Source organism: Diadema antillarum, unplaced genomic scaffold (assembly GCF_040938485.1).
Source record: "Diadema antillarum isolate AM-2024a unplaced genomic scaffold, OU_Dant_1.0 seq00000693_RagTag, whole genome shotgun sequence".
Lineage (NCBI taxonomy): Eukaryota > Metazoa > Echinodermata > Echinoidea > Diadematoida > Diadematidae > Diadema > Diadema antillarum.
The window spans coordinates 2,500,048-2,525,977 of record NW_027271598.1 but is presented as its reverse complement, the minus strand read 5'-3'; the positions used below and the strand labels follow the sequence as shown (position 1 = coordinate 2,525,977).

Below are 25,930 nucleotides of genomic sequence, written 5' to 3'. Positions count from 1 at the left end.
TTTATTTTCATAATCAATTTTCATGAATACACTCAATTTGTTATAAGATCTAGCCCAGGATCATAACACGTCTTTCACACACCTTTCCATAGCACTACGAAGACTAATTATCATAACCCTATATGACGGCCACCCTTTATTTGGCAAGCAGAAAACCAGCGATCACAAATGTGTTTCATAAAGTCAACTTTGTGTATATTCCATTTTCCCCTTAGTAAGAAAGTTTCAAGGTTGAGATGGCAACAGGATTTGGTATTGAACAGGACAAAGTTCATGAGGAAGACGTGTGGCTATAATGTCTCCCTGAATGTCTTCCCTACCAGGAAAATCAACAGTTTCTTTGAAAATCATTATAAAATGGAAAGTTATTGATTTTAAAGTTTCCAAAAAGGGCTCTCAAAATAATATAATCCACGCGCTTCCACACAAATTTTCGCTAAATTACCTTCCTTGTCATTGAATGAAGAGTAGGCCTATATTTCTTAAAACAACAACAACAACAACAACAACAACAACAACACACACACACACACACACACACACACACACACAAATCGGCAATCGTGACATTGGACAAGGAGTGTGATGATGAGAACGTGATGAAATATTGATTAAAATATGCTCTCCTTTGTGGGGTGATGCTCGTTATATTCCGTGTGTTCGATAATCTGAAAATGAAATAAGGTCCGTTATTCTGAAGGTTCGTTATTCCGAAAATGAAATAAAGTTCGTTAATCCGAAAACGACAAAAAGTGCGGACTAACGAACATTTGGAATTTCGAACCATATTTTGTTTTAAGATTAACGAATCTTCGGATTAAAGAAACTCATTTCATTTTCGGATTAACGAACCTTCGAAATATCGAACTTTATTTCATTTTCGGATTAACGAATCTTCGGAATGACGAACCTTCGGAATAACGATTAACCTTCGGAAAAACGAACTTTAAACTTGTTTGTGTCACTCTGCACATCCACCATAACTATTAAATTATGGAGTGGAGTCATAGACGACTGCATAATTATGAAAGGACGTTGACATCGACGTCGACGTCGACGTTGACATCAAACATTCAAGCCAAGGCGTTTTTCAATAAACAGATTTCTGCCACCGAGATTCTTTGATATTTGGGTCAATGTGATTTCAGAATTGAATTGAATTGAATTGGATTGAATTGAATCGAATTGAATTGAATTGAATTGAATTAAATGAATTTCATTTCATTTCATTTCTGAACACATTGAAGCTCGGAGCATCACTGCCGAAGATTCACACGTTACACTTTTCTAAACAAGACATTAGCAAAAATAACTAGTTTTGAAGTGAGCAAATACAACTTCAAAGATAATATCGTAGTATTCCATACTGCTTATGATTGTGCTTCAATAGTCATAATGATAACAGTAACGAGTAAATGATGATAATTTATTCCTATTTTACTTTTTTGGTTCTTGTCATCAAGTTTACGATCGTTGTTGTCATTCTCATCACCAGTCATATCATGTATCTTCTAAGATTGCTTTGTCATCATTATCTTTAATTGTTTTTATTTTCATTATCATTTTTAATGAAAACACTCAATTCGTTATGATGCAAAATATGATCGTAACAAGTCTTTCAGACCTTGTCCAAGGTTGAAAAAAATATTATCAATCCAAGGCCACACTGGCGAGCAGAAAAGCAAGGATCACAAGAGTGCTTCATTTGAAGGTCGACTTTGGGTACATTTTAATTCCATTTCCACTTTAGAAAGAAAGTTTCAAGGTTGAGATGGCGACAGGATATAGTATTGAACAGGACAAAGTTCCTGCAAAAGACATGCAGTCTGGTTCAAAGCATCTCCCGTTCGTTTGTCAGGCTACCAATTAAGTCGTCAGTTGTGATATAACAGTGTACCATCCACACTGTAAGGCAGTCACTAGTTCGATGAACTCACAACACACGCATGCGTAGTAACGAGACAGGAAACACACCAGAGTCGGATGGTCGGAAGTACATTGGGAAAGCGCGAATGAGGTTATGCGTCTGTCGTGTAAATAAATATGAAGTCTATATTTAGAGGAAAACCAGAAAGCCCGCAATACAGGTGCGGGGACGGCTGTCTTCAAACCCCCGCGTCTGTTTGTCAGTCGGGAAGTGGATGTCTTGGCAGCAGAAATGCGGAGAAACTCTCTGTTTCTCATGTAAACCCTCGACCCTCCCACAATCATGGCTGTCACATCACTTGTCTATATAACGACCACATCCACAGAGCGACCGGTCGCACGTATAACCAAGGAGTTATCAGACACTCCTTGGTATTACGGACACTGCACTCACTCCTGTTGCGTGGGGTGACATCAAAGATGAATTTACGCCCAAAGGCATGTGGCTTCCGTAGCCTTAATGCTGACATACACCCCATCTGAAGGAGACAATGAACTGAGTTATCAGTACTCTTTCATTCCGACAGACTAATGAAAAAGTACGGAGATATATCTCTATATATTCTTTATATTGTGATATCGGGACATCTCGAATCGTTCCAGCCTGGATTTATAGCTTTTCAAGTTGATTGTCCTATGTTCTTCAAAAATTGCTGACGTTTTCTGCTGATATTTCTTGAAGCACCAAATCCTCACAACTGTACCAAAATGTGGTAAATATACCCATTCATTTAGGTCGGGGGCAGTGTAAAGGAAGAATTGTCAAAAAGACCCAAAAAGGCCGGAGAATTGTAAAAAAAAACCAAAAAACCAAACCCAAGCAAACAAACAAACAAACAAAAACAACAACACCAATAACACCAATAACACCAACACCAACAACAACAGCAACTCAAATCCTGGGATCAATTCCTGAAATTTATGCTAGCTTTAAAAGTTCCTTCCTCATTCAGGATTGTTTTATTTAAAAAAGTAGAAGCATCCGTTTGCCTCCTCCAACCCCCACCCAGATTCGAATCGACAGTCGGATGTAACGTATGGTATGTATACATACAGACATGAGACACGTTTTTGGATCTCTTGGTCCGATAGACCATGCCAAGACATGTTATATGGTATAGGCCCCTGCTGTAGACCTCGTTTCAGATAGGCCGAAAATGAGTTCCCCATATTCTACGATTTTTCCCAACTCTAATACCCCTCACTCTTTCATTTTCATCTCGGTTGAACAAATGACAAAATGACAGGTCAATTTTATACACATATCTTCCGTCTATTATCAGATCGCGCGTTTGGCCTATCGGGCTGTAAACGTTGAAATAGTGCTATTAAAAGTATTGTTTACCATGTGGAGCAGTGATTAAAAAAATGTTCGAGTTATTACATTTAATGCATATGTGTTGGTCAGTTATATCACAAGACATCCTATTATACCACATAACAATTTCGCAATAAAGCCTGAAATATAAAGAGAGACAGTATACTCTATTTTCCTCAATAAACCAAAGGCTTAGACGGTTTATTCTATAGACACATGTTTATCATAACTATTGTTCACATTTTGTATCTTGAATGACACTTAACATTGATTATATTGATTACCATTAACAGTAATTTATATCAAGCGATTTTCATATTTTATGATTTCTGAGATCCCATTTTGAACACGAACACACACACACGCTGACACGCACGCACGTTTCTTTTTTTTTCATGATCATCTTATCGATTGCCGTTTAGTTGTCGAGTGATATTATTAGTATTCTTATTCGCCGTATGCGCATTAAATGCTATTTCATTGCTAACACAATAATTTCTAGCATCGTCATCATTATCTAAATCATAAACATGTCATTGCCAAGGTGAGGCATTTATATATACTTTATGTATTATGTCTTGTGGTTGTGTCTTTGCTCGCGTCCTCCCGTCGCGGAACTAAGAACTAATTCAGTCAAAAACAACGTCGCCTGAGCGGATCAGATAGAGCATTGAGAAATAATAACAACAACAAAAACAACACACAAACAACAACATCATCAGAGAGAGAGAGAGAGAGAGAGAGAGAAAGAGAGAGAGAGAGAGAGAGAGAAAAGCATTCCTTAGTTGTTCAGGATGTGCTAACCATTAATATATTCATCGAAGGGAGTGTTTTTAACTTTCCTGTTTTTCGGAGAGACTCACAAGGTTGACATGGCGACAGCAAAACGAGAAACAAGACAAAGTTCCTGTCTATAAGGACAACAATGAAGTCCATCTATAGTAAATAGACCAGTTCATCCGCGATAAAAACTTAATGACTATAATAAAGATTCCTCTGCCATGGTGACGGGCGTTATAAAGGTGACACCAACGATATTACTGATGACATGTCAATTTCATCATTTTTTTTTTTTATAGACGTTCAGCGTTCCGTCTTTATTATTCGTACCAGGGGTATCGTAGTCGTCACTAGCAGAGCTATACATACAACTATAATCTTCGTTTGTATCTTTTCTGTCGGTATTGTCCTGCATGTCACAACATTATCATTGATAAAAATGACATATTGTTTCCGTGATATCACATTGGTATTCCTCCCTGATTTAAGTCATATTTCAATTTGAAACTATTTTGCTATTCTTCTATAGTATATTGATGAAATATTCTGTCACAAATTAGTAAGACGATATTCGATGAAACAAGCATTTGAACCGTTAGAATAGCTTTGAAGACATTACTGATGGTATATGATTTTTCGTTTATTACGTAATACACGAAAACCTCAGAATGTCATATTGACATTAGTTTTAACAGAAAATGATCCCAGCCCATACAGTCGGACATGGAAAGGATATAAAGGAAGGTAAACTAAACAATAAGTATTGATCTTTAAATCTTAGACTTTGTTAGTATCAAAATGAAAAAAAAAAACAACAAAACCTAAGTAACATTTCTGTTGGGTCGTGTGAAGTCATACTCTGCAGTTAATGTTATGTATACAATGAAACTAAATGACGACTAGTGACAATAAAGTGCATTCAGTCCCATATGTAAATGTTTATGTGTGCGGCATGGATCCTTTGTGATTTTCAATGATTTGCAGTCAATAGAAAATTAATGTGTATTGTTCTCAACGACTTTGCTGACTGGTAGAATGCCAACTTTGCTGAGATAAACGACAATATCACTCAATTGCTTTGTCAACAATAATATTCTGATGATCCTTTTCCTTAATCTTTGCTCTATTTCTGCATAATTTGAGTGTAGTTGCAAGTCAGAATGTCAGGACAATAAGGACCAAGCATAAGGGCGTTTCACACGCTTTTAAAAAGGTCCTGTTTACCGTTGGGAACAGTGATTTAAAAAACGTTCAAGATATCACTTTTGATGCATATGTGTAAATCAGTATCACAAAACATCCTATACTCCCCATATAAAATTTTTGCCAAGAAGCCTAAAATATAAGGAAATATCACTATTTTTCTCATCAAACCATAACTGTATATAAACGGTTAATCTGGAAACATCTTTATCATAACTCTTGCTGACATTTTGTATATTTAACAGTACTCAACATAAAAAATACTGCTTCAAATTTTTACATTGATTGTTTCTGTCCCTAATTCACATTTTAGAACTATTTTGAAGCACTAATGCTGCGTTTTGTTTCATCTGCAAATGGTAAATTGTGCCTTTACGAGTGACGACGTTACACAATATCGGCCCTGTTTGTCTTGCGTCAGTATGATATCCAACGGCCACAGTATAAACGAGCGCTCGAAAACACGAAAACTGTTTTTGCTGAAGAAGAGCTGTCGCTTTTCCCGACAACTGAGTCGCATCTGTACAATCAGATTACCAAAAAACTCACACTCGATTTGAATTCTCCACTCGGGACGATCGGAAAAACATGGTTTTCCCCCAAGCTCCTCGTGGCCCGTGTTTAGTTAAATCTATTATGGATGTTTGTCTGCGGTGAATCTTGTGCAGACATCCTCCTCCGCAGATAGGAACGGGAAAGGCGCGGGAAATCATATTCCGAGAGTTTTGACTAATCAACCGCGCGCTGAACGCAGGCAGACGACCAAACAACCATGCGAGAGAAGAAAGAGAGAAACGACAAAAACAAGCGATTTGGCCCTGTCCCCTTGAGGTTTCAGCAATTACGGGAGGAAATTATTCACGATGCTGATTCTGAAATGACTGCCATTTAGCGGGCAGTTAAGATTATGAGTAGTGTCATTTTTGGAGGAAATAGTCTGGCCATTAGGATGTGTAACGGTACTATACCCTTTTCTCGTCGATTATAACACGTCTTTCATTTACCTATATACCCCGGCTTGATCAACTGATGTTGACTTATCGCTCTATTACCAACAAATGAAATATTGACAAAAGTGTGGGTTTTTTAAAACTTTATGTTAGTAGTCTCACGTAAAGGACACAACAGTATAATCAGTGGTGTATGTGGTTTAAAGTAAAAGTATTGTCATGAAAATGTATTTTGGTTTGTTTCAATATTTTTTTTTCTGTTCTGTTTGTTGGCAGCTGGTTGCAAAATAATTACTCCTGATATATGTTAATTTTTGTAGAGACTAAAATCCAGTTTCACTTTGATCACTACCCGAAAAACAAAACAAAACAATATGCATTGATATCGATATTTGTGGTGTGCCAAAATGATTCACAATATAAGTCGATCACTAACGTAATATTCTAGTCTTGTTACAGGTGGAGAAATCAAAATACAATCCGAAACTATGTTCCAGTTGCTTTCAATCAGTGCAGAAAGAAAAAAAAAACCAATGACAACAAAAAACGTTAAGATTATTAACAAATTGGTCTAAGTTTTATCAAATTGGACGTAAAATCAGAAAGTTGATGTGGAATGTATCGTTTCATGATTTTAAGAAGCGGTGATTTTCATTTTTTTAAAAAGGCAAGCACATTTGGCAATTTATAGGCGAGGTGACGCCTCAAGACACCACCATCGACATAAAAAGTCTTCTCACCAGATTTCCTTTCTTTTACATGATTAATTTTTGTGAACCTGAAAAAAAAAATTAATGAAAAGTTGTACTCTGTACACCAACACGTCAGTTGCGTTGCAGTAACTTATCCAGCAATTATGACTACCACTCGGGAGAGAGTTGTGTATATGATATATCTTGACAATTATTATCGACCAAGATGTTAATTATGATTTTACGACGTTTTTATGCATAAAGTAATGGTGAAGATATAAGCTGATGACAACATTACCTTAGCTATTTCACTTAATGTGGTGGAGACTAGACTGTTCGGTGCCAGCATAGAATTCCAAGTAAGTTTCATAACTTTCTTGTGTGTGACACAAAATGTCTGAGTTTGATGAAACCTCAGCACCTTACTATGTATCATTTTACCCTGTTTTACCTTGTTGAGTAGAATCGAATGAGTCAACCTAAACGTTTAGGAACATGCTTCATGTATCCCCACAGAATCGTCACGCAGGAGACGGGATAACGTTTTCCAACTTTGGATGGAAATAATCTTAACTCAGTGAATAATTGAACAGTTGAATCATCCATGATGTTTCCGCGGAGTCAACAGCTGAAAAAGAAATAAGGGGGAAAAATAGATTTAAAAAAAAGGAAACCCCATCCAAACAATGAAAAAACAAACAAACAAAATTAACCACAAAAGAAATGACATAAAATCTGTAATTCTCCATATCCTAAATATAATATCTTATAATTTTGCATTATTAATTAGTCTCATGATCATGGAAGACGACAAGGCAATGAGGAACAACATAATCGAATATTTCCTCCAAGTGCCAAAAAGATAAAATGAATGAATAAATGAATGAATGAATGAATAGATATATTGTATAGATAGATAAAGAGATAAATAAATGAATAAATAGATCAATAAATCAAAAGCTTTCAACAAAAAGGCACTAAATCCATTGAAAAATGATGGCTTTAGCGCCTTTTGGAAGCAAGCTCTTCAAATACATAAAATCAACAAATAAATGTAAAAAGATAGAGATGTGCTCACTATCTTTATCTGTCATGATGTTCACTCATGGTCACTTGTTACGAAGTTGGGGGCGGCCCAGACGGAAGGGTAGTAGAGAGAGAAGAAAAAATCACGTCGGTTTCCATGGCTTGGTCTTTGACTCTGATTTGCTTTCCTGTGGAAGTGATTCCACATGCTCGATACGGAAGCGAGACGCATCGAAGGAGTGTGCCTGTCTGACTATACACATGGCTTGCAAAACAGCAACCACAAAGGAAAAAAACACACACAAACAACAAAAACAACAACCCAACAACCCCCCAAAAAACAAACACACACACACACACACACACACACACACACACACACAACAACAACAACAACCAAACACCCGATTCGACAGACATTACGATAAAATAGCAAAATCATAGAAACCGCCAGGAAGCAAATGGGTAGAGCCAAACATAAACATTTCCTCTATTTATTGCTTTTTTGTTGTTATGTCTGTGATAGTCTATCGTCTGACATTGGTTACATTTCAAGGCAGATGAGATAATAATATGCTTCTGCTGCATATTTGTACGGACGTTTTCTATTTTTTCAGCGATTTTGAGTGGAAGATTAATACAAACAACTACCAGGGGCATCATAGACAATCACACCTGATTTGGCAAAGATACACATGTGTACCAATATGCATAGTGGATATGTGCATAACACATACATGAAACGTGATGTTTCTCTAAGCCCAAGACTTTCCAATGCTTTTACAAAGTCAAAATGATGCAAAAGGTACCTCAGACAATGAATTTGGACTACATCATGAAAGTTAACACTTCCCACAAAGATAGCAAGCGTCATAGAACACACGTAGTCTAACGATGAAGAGCTTTGATACATCCCTTGGTGTTTTTCCCCCCACCTCTTAGGAAATGAACATAACATGATAATATCATGATTTTTGAAAGCTGATCGGATGTAACATGGCGCTTCAGCACACGCCATTTCAGCAAAATATCTGGGAGCGAGTGTTCCTCTAAATAATGAAATAACGCCCCCTCTCGATGAAAGACGTGCATACTCTCTTATTACCCCATGCCCCCATTGCTTTGACTGCAGCATACTAATACATTGTAATACAGTACATGCAGAAGAGGCGTGGCTTACCGCAACAACTTAGTACAAAATTGTACTACGTACACGCTGCGAACCGCTGCCTACGCTTGCAGGCACATGTACTTGATGTCGCGCCGCACAAATATTGTTTAAGCATTGGTGGAAAATGTGAAATGAAATAGCAGTCACGCAAAATTTCATCAAGACTTGTAGAAGACGTAGCTGGTCGATATCACTCAACTAGTTTTATGTGGGACGAACATTCGTTCGAAAGTCTAACGAGCTTCTTGCTGACACTGAAAAGAGACGTGCAAATGAAAGCAGATATCAAAATGAAATCATTTTGTCGAATACAGTATGTACCACTGGATTGAAAAAAAATGACATAACCATCTATGTCGAGTGTAGGTCCATTTTTCTTGCACCTTTACCTTTGCTAATTTGTTTCATTTCCATCTGAGAAGATGGCTGGATAGCCAATATTCAGCTGCATAGCTGGTCTTCCATGGGGTCCAGTTGATGCAATGCGGGACCACTTTACCGTACGGCTTTGAAGACACCCTGCTCTTTGCGATGAAGAAATGAAGCGGGGTCTTTTACACGTATTTACGTGATTGAGTTGTGACTCTTTCACACGCGCAACCTCCATTTTATGACTACTTAGTATTGTCCTATCTGGGGGACAGAGTGTTTTGCCTCTTTATAGTCTAGAGGGGACGGTATGATTACACACAACATTGCTTAGTGGGACCCGGGAATCGAACCGGGGTCCTTTGGATCGTAAGGCTGACGCGCTACCGACTGAGCTAATTCACCTTCCATTTTTTTTTTTTTTTTTTAATAGAGCAAAGAAAAATACATGTTTCACATGGCCTTCAGAATAGTTTTACTCTCACACTTTGAGTATGATGTTTTATGTAGCGATGGTAATGGTGTTGTTAAATTAATTACTAGCGAGATTCGTTTTTTTTTCTCCACAGAGCACGTGGTGGGCTTGTGTTTGTGCGCATACTTATAACACGACCAAATTCACGTGTTCGATTAATGAGCAAAACCTCGAATGAATCTCCACCCCTTGAACATTTATATTACTTTTTAAGTACCTAAGGCGTGGGCCCATGATCCGATAACCGTCTTGAGTGGGGTTGATTTGTGAAGGAGCTTGTGTTAATTAGCTTTCTGTATGCAATGAACGTAAGATTTTGATACTCAGGAAAAAAAAAACAACCACCCAAACTACCAACGAATTGATTATAAGAAATTCTTACTCATCACGTAACACTAAGTACGAGTACTTTGTAGTTGAAGTAGAAGTGTGTGGTATTAGCAAGGAGAATAATACCGTACCGTATGTTGTATGCTTCCTCCACAGCGCTAGACGATAGAAGTTTAAACCAATCACCTGCCAGTCCACGTAAACCACGCCCCCGAGGCGCACTAGACGTGTTTCTTCATTACACCGCTTCGTGTGATTGAAAGCAGCGCAGTGAGTGCTTGTGTGCGGGGGTGGCTCATCGCTCGAGTGAATGAGAGAAAACTTGGGGCGAGATTAATCCAACAAGTTTGAAGAGTAGAAGAACACTCGACCAGGCTGACGCTGAGCAAGACGGTTGTGAGGTTGTGTGATTGCCGTAAGCTCGCTCGCATCGAGCCCTTCTGTTTGGAGTAGCTGATTTTGGGCTTCACGCCATTCCATTGCTGCTGTTGAGGAAAACTGCAAACTGTACTGAAGTTGAAGTGGGAAATCAATCATGGCTTCGGCACTTTTGTGTTTTGTTATCGCTATCCTGCCCGCTCTGATAGCGGGACAAGGTACGTGGGTCCTCGGTACCAGTGATGTCAGGACTGTTGAACCAGTGAATCCCGTAAATGGTGGGACTGATCTAGATGGGTCGTCGGGTATTATTGTGAGGAATACCGGTATAGCTGTGCCCTTCGGACGGGAAAAGGCCATTGATCCTCTCACAGAACTGACAATAAATGTCGATCGAGACGCTGGACATGTTTGTTACGTAACAGTGCTCCCTGATCCTCTCTCGCAGGTTCCTGGTCGTCTCGTCCCAAAGATGTTTCCCTGTGATTTCGGCCCAGGAGAAGTCAAGTACGTCCACTTTGGTTCCCGTAAGCCTCAACGCGATCGCGTGCGATTACAACTCCGCTATGACTCGTTGGATGAAACCACCATCATACCATTCATGATCGATGTGAAAGTGGAGTCGAAGCAGTTGCAGATTGTCACGCAAAATATTCCCCTTGAAGTTGAGCTGATGGGAGAAAGTGATAACTTGGATTCCACCAAATTGGGATTTGCGTACGACCGCGAAACCGAGGTTTGCAAGGTCACCGTGCTGAGTTCGAGCTCCGGTCTTCCACGATACGGTGAAGTGATCGACAATGCTAATCAGGGGCAAATGATCGACTGTGAAAGTTTCCTTACACCTGGAATACGATACCGTCACACTGCTCAAACATCATCCCCCCGAGAGGATTACATCCCACTGGTAGTCGAGCTCCAGAGCCAAAGTGGTGAGGTGATCAGGCAAGAATACTTCCAGAGCATGGTAAGAATTGAGAATGGACTTGAAAATACCCCACCAGGTGTTGACCTGCAGGCGACTATGATCATGGAAGTTGACCAGTTTGTGATGACAGCTATCACTCCTGAGATTCTGATGGCAGAGGATGCAGAAACACCTGTTGACATGCTTGTATTTAACATCACCTCGCCCCTCGGTCCTGGCGAAGGGTACATTGTCAGTACCGATGACCGTAATCTCCCTCTCTCATCTTTCACCCAAAAGGACATTCGTGATCTCAAAATTGCCTATGTTCCTCCTGCAGATGATTCAAATGTCCAGCGCATCTTCCAACTTGAGCTTGAAGTAGTTGACTCTGAGCTTGCTACCTCTGTGCCATTCACATTCATGATTGTGGTGAAACCCAAGAACACACTAGCACCAGTTGTTACTCGTAACACAGGACTCACACTCTTCGAAGGTCAGTCTCGTCCTTTGCTCACTTACCAAAATCTTGAGATATCAGATGAGGACAATCTTCAGGACGTCATCATTGCTCCAATCAATGGGTCCCGACATGGTGAATTGCGAATCGGTGGTCAGCGCATCAAGCAGTTTACAATTGCTGATCTCATTGAAGGTGCAGTGACGTACCATCACTACGGCACCGACACCTACAGCGACAACATAATTTTCAGGATGACAGATGGCAGTAATGAAGTTGAGTTTCTGTTCCCAATCATCATTGCTCCTATTGATGATGAAGCTCCAATTGTTGATGTTAACACAGGTATTGTTGTGAATGAAGGAGGAGAAGTTCCTATCACTCAGTTCGTGCTGAGTGCCACAGACATTGACTCTGATGACAGCCAGATTCGCTTTGTTCTGGAGCAGCCATATTCTGACCAAGGTAGTCTCTTCCTACGTCAGCTTGACATCCCTGCAGATCCCCAAAACTGGATCATTCAGGGAAATTTCTATGAACGCGAGACCACTGAATTTACCCTTGATGACATCTTGAATGGGCGGCTGTTCTACCGACATGGTGGTATTCACAACCAGGATCCTGTGTTCGACAGAATGCTCTTCCGGGTCATTGATGCAGCTGAACCTCAACCAAATGAATCTCCCGTCCAAGAATTTGTTGTTAAGGTAATGCCACAAGATTTGCAGCCTCCTGAAGTCTTCGTTGGCACCACACTCCAACTAGTTGTCGATGAGTTCCAAATCACTCCAATTGTCAAGAAGAACATGAGGTATACGGATCTGGACAGCAATGATCGTGATCTGAAGTACACAATCATTTCTCCCCTATCTGACATTGATCCCAGTAACCCTCTACCAACTGGTGACATCGTTCTGACGGATGATCCTGACACACCTATCACCATGTTCACACAAGCGCAGATTAACCATCTCAAAGTGTCATACAAGCCTCCAAGCACTGAGCTGGGTATTGCTACACGTCTCATCGAATTCCAGTTTGTTGTACAGGACAGCCAGGGAAACATGGCCGCCCCTCAGAGGTTCTTGATCTTCCTTCGCCCAGTAGACAACAAGCCCCCAACAATCACCAATACTGGCATTCAGGTATTCGAGAGAGGTACCATCACTATTGATCAGACCATGCTTGATGCTACTGACCCAGACACAGACAGGAGCACAATCCGGGTAATTGTTGTCCAAGAGCCACAGTTCGGAAGCATCACTCTTGAGGGTATTCCTCTGCAGCAAGGAGACGAGTTCACACTAACAGATATTGAACAAGGGTACGTTCAGTATGTAAGCAGTGGAGCTGAGGAAGAAGGTGATGTAGTCAATCTTGAGATCACTGATGGTGTGCATGTTGTCCCTATTACCATTCATGTGGCTGTTGAGCCCATTGATGATGAAGCCCCTACACTTGATCTCCCCCCAGGCACGATTGGCTCATTCCTGGAAGTGCAGGAGAACTCCTTCAGTCTAATTACCTCTAACATCCTTAGCGCATCTGATCCTGATACAGAGGACCTTCTTCTGACTTTCATTGTTGATCGCGAACCGACAGAGGGTAAAATCCAGAGCAACAATGTCGATACCCTAATCTTTACCCAACAAGATATTGTGAATGGACTTGTGCGATATGTACACACCAGTGGTGAAATTGGACCTACCAAGCGTGAGGATTCCTTCAATCTCACCCTCTCTGACATGTCTCCTGACTGGGTTGTTGGTGGCAACCAGATTACCCAAGTAGAGGTCTTTGTTACCATTCTACCTGTTGACAATCTTGCACCTAATGTCACCATGGGTATCCAATTCTATGTTGATGAAGCTGGGAAAGGAAACATCAACATGACCCACCTCCAGGCCCCAGATGTTGATACTGAAGATGATGATGTCCTGTGTACCATTGTTGTGAATCCCAATGTCGGATATTTGGAAAACATTGCACCAGCTCCTGGTTCTGAGAAGTCTCGGGCTGGTATGCCCATCAGTGCCTTCAGCATCAAGGATCTCCGCCTTAACCACATCAACTATGTACAAAGCATCCATCTTGGAGTCGAACCTGATGAGGACCAGTTCACCTTCCGATGCACTGATGGTGTTAATGAGTCACCAAACTTCCTATTTCCAATCAACATCAATCCAACAAATGATGAGAAGCCCACAGTCTATGCTCGTGAAATCATTGTAGAAGAAGGTAGCCGCACCAGGATTGATTCACCCCTCCTGAATGCTGAAGATCGTGATGTTCCAGCACAGGAGCTTCACTTCTTCATTGTCAGCCCACCAGAGCATGGCACAATCTTGTATGCCAGACCAGGAGGTGACATTCCCATCCTTAACTTCACCATGGATCAGATCTTGACTGGAAATGACATTCTGTATGAGCATGATGACTCAGAAACCACCGAGGACTCCTTTACTGTTCTGCTTACTGATGGAAAGTATGAGGTCAACAAGGAGATTCTAGTGATGATCATCCCTAGGGATGATGAAACACCTCGCCTCACCATAAATGATGGTCTTGATATTGAGATCGGTGACATCAGAGTAATCAACAACCGCATCTTGAAGGCAACTGATCTTGATTCTCCAGACTCCAACCTGACCTACACTGTGCGCTTTGGACCTGACCAGGGATTGCTGCAGAGGCTTGACAAGTTTGATGGGTCTGTTGTTCAAAACATCACCCTTGGCATGAATTTCACACAGTGGGAGGTTGACAATGGACGTATTCGATATGTGCACACTGGGGCTACTGGTGGTCGTGACCTCATCAAGTTTGACATAACTGATGGTGAAAACCCTCTCATTGACAGATACTTCTATGTAAGCATTGATCATATTGACAATGTCCATCCATCCATCATCAATGCTGGTGTTACCATGCAGGAGGGAGGTCGAGTTACCTTGACAACCAGCATCATTAGCACAAGTGATCTGAACAGTCCAGATGAGGACCTGCTCTTCACCATCACCCGTGCTCCAAGCAAAGGCCATCTGGAGAGCACTGATAATCCAGGCATGCCAATCAACTCCTTCACCCAACTTGACCTTGCTGGAAACAAGATCTACTATGTGCACACAGCTGATGATGAGGTCCGCATGGACAGCTTCCAGTTTGAAGTGACTGATGGCTTCAACACTGTTGTGCGCACGTTCCGTATTGCCCTGACTGATGTAGACAACAAGGAGCCTGTGGTTGAGTACACTACTGTCCGTCTGCAAGAAGGAGAAAACAAGCTCATCACACCATTTGAGCTTCGAATCGATGACCGGGACACCCTTGATGACAGCCTTCTCCGCTTTACCATCACCCAGCTCCCAATCCATGGTAATCTCCTGCGTAACAACACCGAGCTTGTGACAGAGTTCACCATGCGCGACATCAATGAAAATCTGATCAGCTACCAGCATGATGGCTCTGAGTCCACCACCGATTCTTTCTCTTTCATCGTCTCGGATGGAACCCACAACGAGTTCTATGTCTTGCCAGATATCACCACCCTCACCAGGCAGCCACAGCAGGTTCCCATCGAGATTGTCCCAGTTGACAATGGTGCACCGCAGATTGTTGTCAACCGAGGCGCTCCAACGCTGGACGCCCTGGGCACCGGTGACCTGGGCTTCATGATCACCAACAAGTACCTGATGGCAGAGGATCGTGACAGTGTTGACAACAGTCTCCTCTACGTCATCACCACACAACCCCGGTATGGCTACCTGATGAACATCGCTCTTGGAAATGTGTCCATCACCAACTTCACTCAAAGTAAGTCCAACTTGTGACTTTATTGTTCAACAAACAATGAGATGCATCCATTGTAAACTGGTGATTTGCATTTCCCCCTAAAATGCCCCCCCCCCAAAAAAAAACAAAACAAAAAAAACAAAAACAAAAACAAAAACAAAAAAACAACCAAAAAACCAACAACAACCCAATAACAACAAACAAGCAAACTGTAAATTGTCAGATAAGGAGGCTGAAAAGTAATGTCTCTATATTCATAGTGGAAAAAATCAATTTCAGTGTTAGAGAAGGTTTAAGAACTTTGTATCAGATTCTGAATGAAAACGTTGGTCAGAATTATAAGAGAAAATATGAACGCTGTGTTAAATGACACATCAACACACAAAATGTCATTACTTTATGTGAATGTTTGTCCCCATTTATTCTTTCCATCTCATTTTTTTTTTGTATGATACAAATTCCTTCTTTGAGCCCATCTTGTACAACATATGTTGTTAGTGTTACTTTGAAAAAGATGGCATGTGAAAGATACCTGCTGAATTTTACACATTTTTAGCTCAGAGCATTGTACAAATGATTGGTTAAGTTTCAAATCACCAGTAAAAACAAGCATGCATATCAAGTATGTGTGTGGATGATGTATTATGATGTGATTGCAAGTTTGTGATTGATATGGCATGACATGATTCAGAGTATTCCATGAATACTTCATGTATGCACTGGATGCACCTGGTTATGGTCATGGATGTTGAGTGTTGTTGTGGATGAATATAATGTAAAGTATGTTAATTGCCTACTCAAACATAAAATAATGTGCCAGTGTGTGCCTGTTTCAGTGTGTGGGAGAGAGAGAGAGAGAAAGTATAATCCAATGTGCAATTTTGAGTATGAGACAGTAAAAGACCTTGCAACACCTAGTTTAGGTTCCATCTTAAATTACAAAACAGCTTCTTCTTGTGTTCATGAAAGGGATGGGAATACATTCACATGAATATGAAATATAAATTCTTTTGCACAGTTCTCATGCTGGGCGCAGTTAAGCTTATATTCTGACCTACACTCACAAAGTGAAGTCTGCAGAACATTTATACCACTACCAGCTACACACATGGGATGTGCAGTCCTTTTGCAAGTGAATAGTGTCCTGACTTGATAACTGTTATGCCATCACTGTTTAAAAAGGGGAGATCCAGTCCCGAAATAAGTCGGTCTGATAAAAAAGAGTAAAACCTTACGAGTTCAGCGGTAAATATTTGACTGAAATGGGATGAAAAAATCAGGAAGTTATGAAATTTTGAAGTTTTGCTAATTTCTGCAAAACAGTTCAAGTACAGTGGATATGAATATAATGCAAATGAGTGAGCTGACAATGTCATAACCTCTCAATTCTCCATCGGTCGTGTACAAAAAATGATGAAAATTCAGTGTTTCTGTCATTGAAGTCTGAAACATAATGTTATTCCTGGTTGAATAACTTCAGAATAGTGATCAATTAGATATGGTACGTATCAGGATTTGAGCCTTGGCATAATTGCGTTTGAATGAAAAACTGGACATTTCTAAATTTTATGTACAAACTATAGGGCAGGCTGTGAGGGTATGACATGCCCACTTTGCCATTTGCATATATTCATGTTGACTGTTCAAGAACTGTTTCCTCAAAAATTAGTGAAACTTCAAAATGTCATGTAACTTCCTTACTTTTCATTTCATTTCGATCATAATTCTATCATTGAACTCATGATATTTTACTCTTTCTTATGAGATTAACTTATAATTGGACTGGATTTCCTCTTTAAGAATTGGAGGCAAGCTCAAGCTTGAGAACATTAGGCACCTATTAGAGAAGCCTCAACTTGTTTCTGCTGCTTGTCTGTTGTTCATGGCCTGTTTGGGGACATAGCTTTTGAACAGTGGAATTAAGTACACAATTGTAAGTGGTATTAGACAGAGCGTGTGCTTTCTCATCGCTAATTCTCTTCTTAGTGGATTGAATAGATACGATTAGATTTGATTAGCACTGGCAAGGAAGATGCTATACTGCTCGAGATTCAGGAATATTGTATAAGACAGATTGGCCCTTGAGACATAATCTAAAGTTGGTTTGACCTGGTCTTCTAAGCTGGGAGAAAGTGCTAATAGGACAGCCATTGTGAAGCTGGCAGGCTTTAATTAGTTCAGACAGCTAGATAAGGGACTCCGGAGATCATGTACAAATTGATGTCTGGAGTGAAGAGGTCAAATCCTGAGAATCAATAATCTGTCTACAGTCTAGCCTAGGAAACTGGATGTGTGACAAAAAAAAATGGGAAGGGCAGGTGGGGGTGGAGGTGAAATAGGAAATTGAAGGCCAAGGAAAGGCTTGTTTTAGAGGTGTGTTCACTGACTCTCACAAGTGCAGGGCTTCCCTAAAATGCAACAAGTAGAATACACTTCACCATTGCATGGCCTCTATTAATTTTTGAAATTCTCAATGTGACAAAATACTTCATGTTCAGCAATTTCAGTCACTAGTTTATTTTTTATAAATGTCGAACTCTCAAACAATGAAGAATAGATAATACCCTTTCCCCTTTCTTCTTTCCCCAACAGTGTATGGCTTGGGCAAATAGGGTGGGGAGTGTGTAATGTTAATGCGTAGTTGAATGAGTCCAAGTACAAATTGTTAGGTTTGGTCTCTGACATCGCCAGAACCCAGAGGTTGAGCACACAGCTCCTACCTGTATCACATGACCAAATTTTCTCGCTTCTGTATTCACGCTGAGTTTGAACTTTGCTGTTGTATCCTATAGACAAAACATTTGGCTGTGAGGCCTGCCTCCCTACCTCCCACAATCCCCCCACCCCCCACACACACCCCAGCTGCACCTGCTATGTTTTATACACATTGCTCTTGATTTGTCCTTTTGGTTCGTAGGATGGAAATTTGACAGTTAGGTTGCGTGGGTTTGGAACCATGAGGTGTCAGTTTTGAGTACCTTAGTGGAGGTGTTATGGCGTTGAGTCCCTCCCCCCCCCCACCCTTTATTTTTATGGTCTGACTACAAAGCGACTGCCAGGCGCCAAACAGCAAGCCTGAGTTACCTTTGTGATCCTAGAGCGAAGCAGTGGATATTTTCTCGCCTGAGCTCTTTTTCTCTGTTATTTTTTTCTTCCTCGCCACCCCCTGACAGTACATTCTAGCAGTACTTGAAGTACTTGGGGCTTTGCTATCAGCAGAGTAGGTCAAAAGTTCACTTTTTTATTTGATTTTTTTCTCATTGATAACTCTCGACATAAATCAGACTTCTGGATTTGTTTACATTTTTCACTCCTGCCCTGATTCTTGTTGCTACATTGCCTCATTGAATTCCGGAGGTACGGCACTTGGGCATACACAGCGCAGCTCCTCTGCAGTTCGTTTCCCCAAAACGTGTCGTGTCGAAGCTTCTTTTCTTAAGGCCCTTGTGTGTCAGACAATTGGACACATTTTTCTGAATTTGCAAAAAAAAAAAATGGTAGGCCCTGTTTTCCTTTCCTATGTGGCACAGATATGAAAGCTGTTCCCACTTAAATGTTGGGAGATCACACTCCATCTGCATATTACTCAGTGTTATACTTGATAAAAGACGTGAATTGTGTAATCTCAGCGATACCGATCATACACACGTGCGTCTGGTGTATTGCTGTGGCTGAAATCTGTGGGCTGAATGGAGAATGTGTGGTTGTGCACAACCGTTGACATGGGAGTCAATAAAGTAAAAAGTGGTTGAGTAGAAGTATTAGAACTGAAGTATCCACAAATGAAAATGTGCAGTTGCTGAAATAAAGTTGCAAACATAAAAATAAAAATGAAATAAGCTCACTAGTTATAGAAAAAAAAACCTGCTATGATTATGTTTTCTGGTGCATTGCTAGGATTGTTTGTCTTGTTTAAATCAGGTGTAGATGTGTTGATCATCTATTTGAGACATTGACAGGTATTGATACAGTGAAAAAATAAACAAGAGACGTACAATCTTTTCTTCTAGTCGATTTGCAATAGTAATTAATAAGTTTGTCATCATATTAGGTTGCAATATATGTTATACCATACAAAAACTACTCAACAACTTTGACAATGAGTCCAGCTTGACTGTAGAAACAAATAACTACCCTTAACTGACCACAGTATTTGATAATTGTGTGGGTGTACTGAATTTGATTTGCAGATCCTGATCTACTCTATTTCATTCATTGATAAATTGATTGAGTGGATTTACTGTGAGGAGCTTACTTTTTTTTTCATGCCAGCCCCCCAGTAGGTGTGGCACATTATGCAGGAAGAAGTAGGAAATCCACCAATTTTTTTGGAGACTTTGTTGGGTGTATGTGGATCACTTCCCGTTTTGGGGATGAGCCTTGCCTTCTGCTGACAGATTTTTGTGTTGAAGTGAGAAAGTCTTGCGACAGAGATAAAAAACAAGCCAATAAAACAACACAAGCAAAATAAGAAAGAAACTCCTAAATGTTGCCAAAAGCTTTGCTTCATGTTTCATTTTCAGAGTCTTTTGAAGACAAAAAAACCTGTAGATGCGGGTGTTTTGTCATATTTCATTGACCTATTGTATGGATTTTCACTTCATCAAGTGCCATTGGGAAGGCTTTATTAGACTCGTGCCATGTCTTCACACAGCCTTTGTATGTTCTGAAATTTGTCTTCATTTTGCTGCGACCATATCAAAATATTGAAATCCTCTGTCAAAATATTTCATGTTGCTCTCCATTTGAATTGGCATTCACGCCAAATTAGACATTTGCAAGGTTCCTCTCTAAAAGACAAGTGAGCCATACCATGATGAAAATGATAAAAAAAGAAGTAAGGGAGACTGGAGAGTAAAAAGTGACTACATCCAAAAGAAGCGAGGATGTCTGCTCCCACAAACACAGCGCCTTTTGGAGTCCATTGTGGAGTTTGTTGAACAAGTTTCCCATGCATGAGAGCTCATGCTGAATGAGGTGGGATTTCAAGTTCAGCGGTGTGCACAGAGTCGAGAATGACGCTCGTTTGTCGCCCCGACCATAATGGGTACTACCCATCCCCAATTCTTCTCCCCCCTGTTCCCTAGGTAAACTAAAAGGGGAGGAAGGATCTGGCAAAAAGCGGCTTCTGCCTGTATGAATGGTATTTAATGGTAATGGGAATAAACTTTGGCCTCCGTGAAGCCCCACTTTTCACATTTTGTTGCAGCTTTCCATTCACCTAAATAAATTGCACAAAGAAATTTATCTTGTCATTTGCTATTATGTAGATTCTAGCACGTGAAATAGACAAGGCCTCCAAAGAGGGCATTTCCCAAGAACAAAGTAGAATTGCACGTAGATCCTCAATAGAGAGCAACAAAAGAAGAAAAATAGTACAAAAAAAATCAACCCCCCCCCAAAAAAAAAAAAATTGCCATGTTTCTGCGTTCAGTAGGCGATATCTTACTCGCGTTTTTATCTTGATCCCCAAGGAAGGAGCCCATAGATTTAATTATGCTACAGCACAATGGGACAGACGGACATACGCATTGGACCACAACTCGGTATTTCTGTCTCTGGCAGTGTTCCCAACAGAGATCCTCCATTGTCTATTCTGTTCTAGTGATCTGGAAGATTTCAGTCTCAATCTCCTCCCCGATGTCTGCTCCTTCACCATCACCCTCCTCCTCTTCCCAAACCACTGAAGTGATGAAACATGCCCTCTGATGTGTCAAGTGTTGCCTCACCAAATTGTGGCCCTTCCCTTGAGGTTTGCTGCTCTGAGACCCTTCTTTTGTTCCCCCAGCACCACCTTTTGACTCTGCTTGTCTCCTGCCTTTTCTCTCTGCTCCAGTCTCTTTCCCTACAGTACTTTTGCATCTTAACTTTTCTCCATGAATGAGCATAAAGCCTGATTATTGATTTGTGTTCTCTATGCTTGGCCTTAGCCATCTGAGGTCCTTAATTAATGAGAAAGGTGGTTTGCGACATGGTGACGGGAGTATTCATCCAGTCTTAAAGTCGATTTCAAGAGTTCATTGGTCTCTTCAGGATCAGTTCTTCTCCCCCCCCCCCCCCCTCCCTGAGATTATCTGCAGCTCTTCTTTTCATTTGCGATGTGCAGAAAGTGGCAATGGCAAATATAACGTACAGAAGTTTGCAGTTCATTGATTTATTAAATGGAGCCATTTAAAGGTAGTTTGGGTCCGAACTTGGTAGACAGATGACTTTGCCTTGTACCTGGAGAACATCTCAAACAGATCAATAACTTGATTGACTTCACAAGCATTAGTGTAGGTATAGCCTCTTCAGCTGCTTAAAATATCTACCTGTGTAGACTACCTAACACTGGAAAAGGTTTTTAAAGAGATATTGTTTGTTTATTTGCTGATTGAATATTACATGTTTCATCCTTTGTGTGTGTGTGTGTGTGTGTGTGTGTGTGTGTGTGTTTGCGTGTGTTTTGGAAACAAGTGAAACGGCACTCATTGGTCTGATGGAAGTCTTTTCTGCTTCATTAGGCAACTGTATAGATCTAGAGATGTATGCATATAAAAGGGACACATTTAGATGGTTAAACTAATGACATGAATAGATCCGGAAGAGAACATACAAGGCTTTTGGTGGCGTGACTGCGGTCGCGCTTGTGGTTGCAGAAGTTTGACAGAACCAGTGAATAATTGTGACAAATTGTCCATTGATCATGAACTCCCCCATCGGATGACAAAACATGTTAATCTACCAAATGGATGGGCTAGGAGGGGCAGGGAAGGGTGTAGTGTTGGGGGGGGGGGATGTTGGAGGATGGCACTCTTATTCTCCATCAACTCTTACAAGGGATGTGACAGTCCTAATCATTATGGAGAGATGTAGAGCCTTCAGAATATCTAGCTGATGCGATGGTAATGAATTGAATGAATAGTTCATGATAAAAGTGACAAACTCATGATTGAAGTTTTTATAGTTTGTGATATATGCCATTTCAGAGAGTATTTTTATTTGAATAATTGATCCAATCAAAATTACCATCCCCAGTCAAAGTACAATGTAGTTCATAATCAGCTGTGAGAATGATGTGATAATTTTTGAAAGAATTTATTTTTTTTCTTCTCTCTGTCTCTCTCAAAATGAGGTTTTGATGAAAGATATTGATGTTAGAGTAGAAGAATAAATACTGCACCCATCTTGTGGTAGAAAGGAGCTAATATAAAGCCTGGTGCACCCCATTGAAGCTGAGACTCTTTCAGCTCCGACTGAAAAATGATATAGAATCACTCTACCATTACTGACAGCAAATCCTCTGGATGAAACAGGTGTGTTCATTCAAGTTCAAATGTTGTTCAAGCAGAGCAGGACTTCATCATCAGGGTGGTAGTTAATGGGGGGGGGGGGGGGGGGGGCTTTGGGAAGGAAAGGGAATTGAAGTGCAGAAAGTACTTCATCATGTTTTAATGCCACCCAAGGCTTTTTGTCACTTAAGGGACATAGACATAAACATCCCTCCATTGGCCCAATATGTCCAATATTTCTCTCATTAGCAAGTGATATAAGTAGGCCTATAGGAAGTAATTCAGTGGCTGCAAATGGGATTATCGGTATCTGGCATCTGTAGCTACATACATGCCAATAGCTCTGGTCAGTGGCCTCTTAGAACCAACTGTTGGGCCCATCGAAGCAGCAGTCACCACAATCTTGCTCCTAATGCATCGATCCCTCCGGCCCGAGGCATCATTGGTGAATAATGATCACTTTGACCCATAAAAAAAGGTTTCGCCAGTCTTGTTTACTTACCATTGTTCCCCAGACACAAGTCAGAATTGATTTATTGAGGGAAAGACATGTCAATTTCCTGATCAGCTGTGTCCCATACTAAGTAAAGATCCGCTGCTCTGCTATTACCCTCTTTTGTGTTGCTACTTCTACCATTTGTTCCTCCTTCTGTGCCTGGATACAAAAAAGTTCACTGTAGTTCAGTTGGGTACATACAGTCCCGATCTGCAATCAACTTCCGCCAACATAATAATATCTTCCCTGGGGCAGAATTCGACGCAGTGATTAATATTTGATAATGAAACATGTGGTATTTGTCAGTATTTCTTAAGCCTAAAGTGCCAGTCTGCAGTGATTCTGGTTCAAACTGCAGAAACTGTGATTAAAACATTGAAATCATGGCTAGATGTGGTAACTTAGGTATGGATATGATTGGTAACTGACATATTTAGGTCGTGCATCTATCATGTTTCATGATGACAAGATGACACATACTTGTGAAGGACTGTACATTTGATCCTTGTTCTGCTTTGGGTTAAAAACTGGAAATTTGCTTTTTACCAAGTGTCCTGGCTGTGACTTTGTCTCATAATGTATGTGGAAGAAAATTGTAATAACTTGCTAAGACCGGATATTTGCATTCTCACATTCTCCAATCCCCCTCTTACTTCCATTTACCCCTCTTAGAAGATATATATAAAAAGGGGCTTGCCTCTATGTTTGTTGCCAAAACAACCTGGTTCATGGGAGGTCAAGTATCTGACCAGTCCAGATTCCATGGTCAGGAGAGCTGCCAAGGTATCTGGCTTGGACACTTAAAAAATCCCCTCTTGTCACAAAGTCATCCGCTGTTTGTCATCCACTGACAAAAGAGAAGGGGGTATGCAGATAAGGGGCAGGGGCATCGGAATGTTTGTCCATAGGCTTAGCAGTGGAGTTGGAAGAGCTTGGACACCTTATGGGACAGAGGAGTAAATCCCCCCACATCTTGTATCGCCTTGAGCCCTTCTTTTCCCCCCATCATCATCTCTACTTTGCATGGCTGTGAGAGGTTGGGCTTTTGTCCGGGAAGACAAAAGGGTGTAAATTGGACCCTTTCTCTAGTTGCACCTCCTTTAGTCAGTCATCTCTTTGCTGTGAAAATGTGTGTTCAATTCAAAGCCTCTCGAATACCCCACCCCCTCTTATCAGCTCCATCTTACAAGCACAATGAATAAAGGAGCACTCCTTTCATCCCGTAGCCATGTAACATCAAACCCTCAGCGAGTCAGGTATGGCAATCACTGTAGGAAATTGGGATTGTTCTTTCAAAGCCCACATGACAATGACACCATGCGTTGAATTTGGGAATTATTCGAAATATTTGCCTGTTTTGTCAGAGCATCAGTGTTTGCGATTGGGCAAGACAGGATCAGGAAGATAAGCATCATGTGTGAACTTAAACTTCTTTTTCAATCTCCCCTCCCTGTTCCCCCCTCCTCTCTTTCTCTATTTCCTTACTCTTCCACTCTGCTGAGCTTCACTCCATTTTAAAAGTGGAGTTCTTTAATACCGCTGTACAGAACTGATTGCTATCTTCTGGAATCATGAATGTATCCCTAGCTGCATTGAATAAATTCCAAAATATAAAATTTCTTCTGTTTTTTTTTAAATTTCCATGCTATATGAAACATTTCTCTTTTCCTGTGAGCACCCAGTCTCCATCACAGGGCCATGCATGCTTTTAGTGTGTGTCTTTTACACAAGCTTTATCTGAGGCAAACAGAACAAGGGGACACCCACCACTGTCAATGTTAGTTCAGGATAATTGAGAGTTGCACAAGCAGGGAGGACTGGCCATTGTCTTCTTGCGGTCACATGTGGGGCATCGCTGAAAGCTCTACTTCCAATAGGTTTTCTGGTGCTGCCATGGAGCTAGTGGGAGAAGGGGGGAAAACACTGGAGGAGGTGCAATGGAAAAGTAGCAAAAATTATTATTTTTTTTTCTAATTTAGAAGAGGATAGGATATCATGGCAATCATTTCAGTAAAAGTTTGGGCAGCCCTACATGAATCTGTACCATTGTCTAGTTTTGTATGATTGTTAAATGTGTACTTTCATCCACATACATTCACTTAAACATTTTGGCGGTTAGTCTAACAGCCTGTTTTCTGCTGGGGTTGTATGTCCAGGGGTGAATGACTTCAGTCAACCCTGTATACACATGCATGTATGTATGCATGAACTTGGGTTAGGCAAGATATTATCCAATGCCTGTAGTGTAAGTAAGGAAAAGCTCAAATACCCAAAGGTATGTGGAAGGTAATTTCCATCATGTAATCCCCAGCCTATTGCCATCCCTTGTCACCCTTCATGCCCCATTCATTCAAATAAGATACACTCCTCCAATACACTTAGCTAT

General features: G+C 40.6%; 1 protein-coding gene across 1 annotated transcript in view; it reads left to right on the top strand.

Annotated features, from left to right (window-relative positions):
* The first annotated feature begins 10,603 nt into the window (after positions 1–10,603).
* LOC139737420 (extracellular matrix protein 3-like) overlaps positions 10,604–25,930 on the top strand; it is a 187,138-nt gene continuing 171,811 nt past the window's right edge. The window contains exon 1 of the mRNA XM_071648094.1: positions 10,604–15,798. Within this exon, the coding sequence (XP_071504195.1) occupies positions 10,776–15,798 (5,023 nt within the window). The 5' untranslated portion in view covers positions 10,604–10,775. The remainder of the gene's footprint in view (positions 15,799–25,930) is intronic.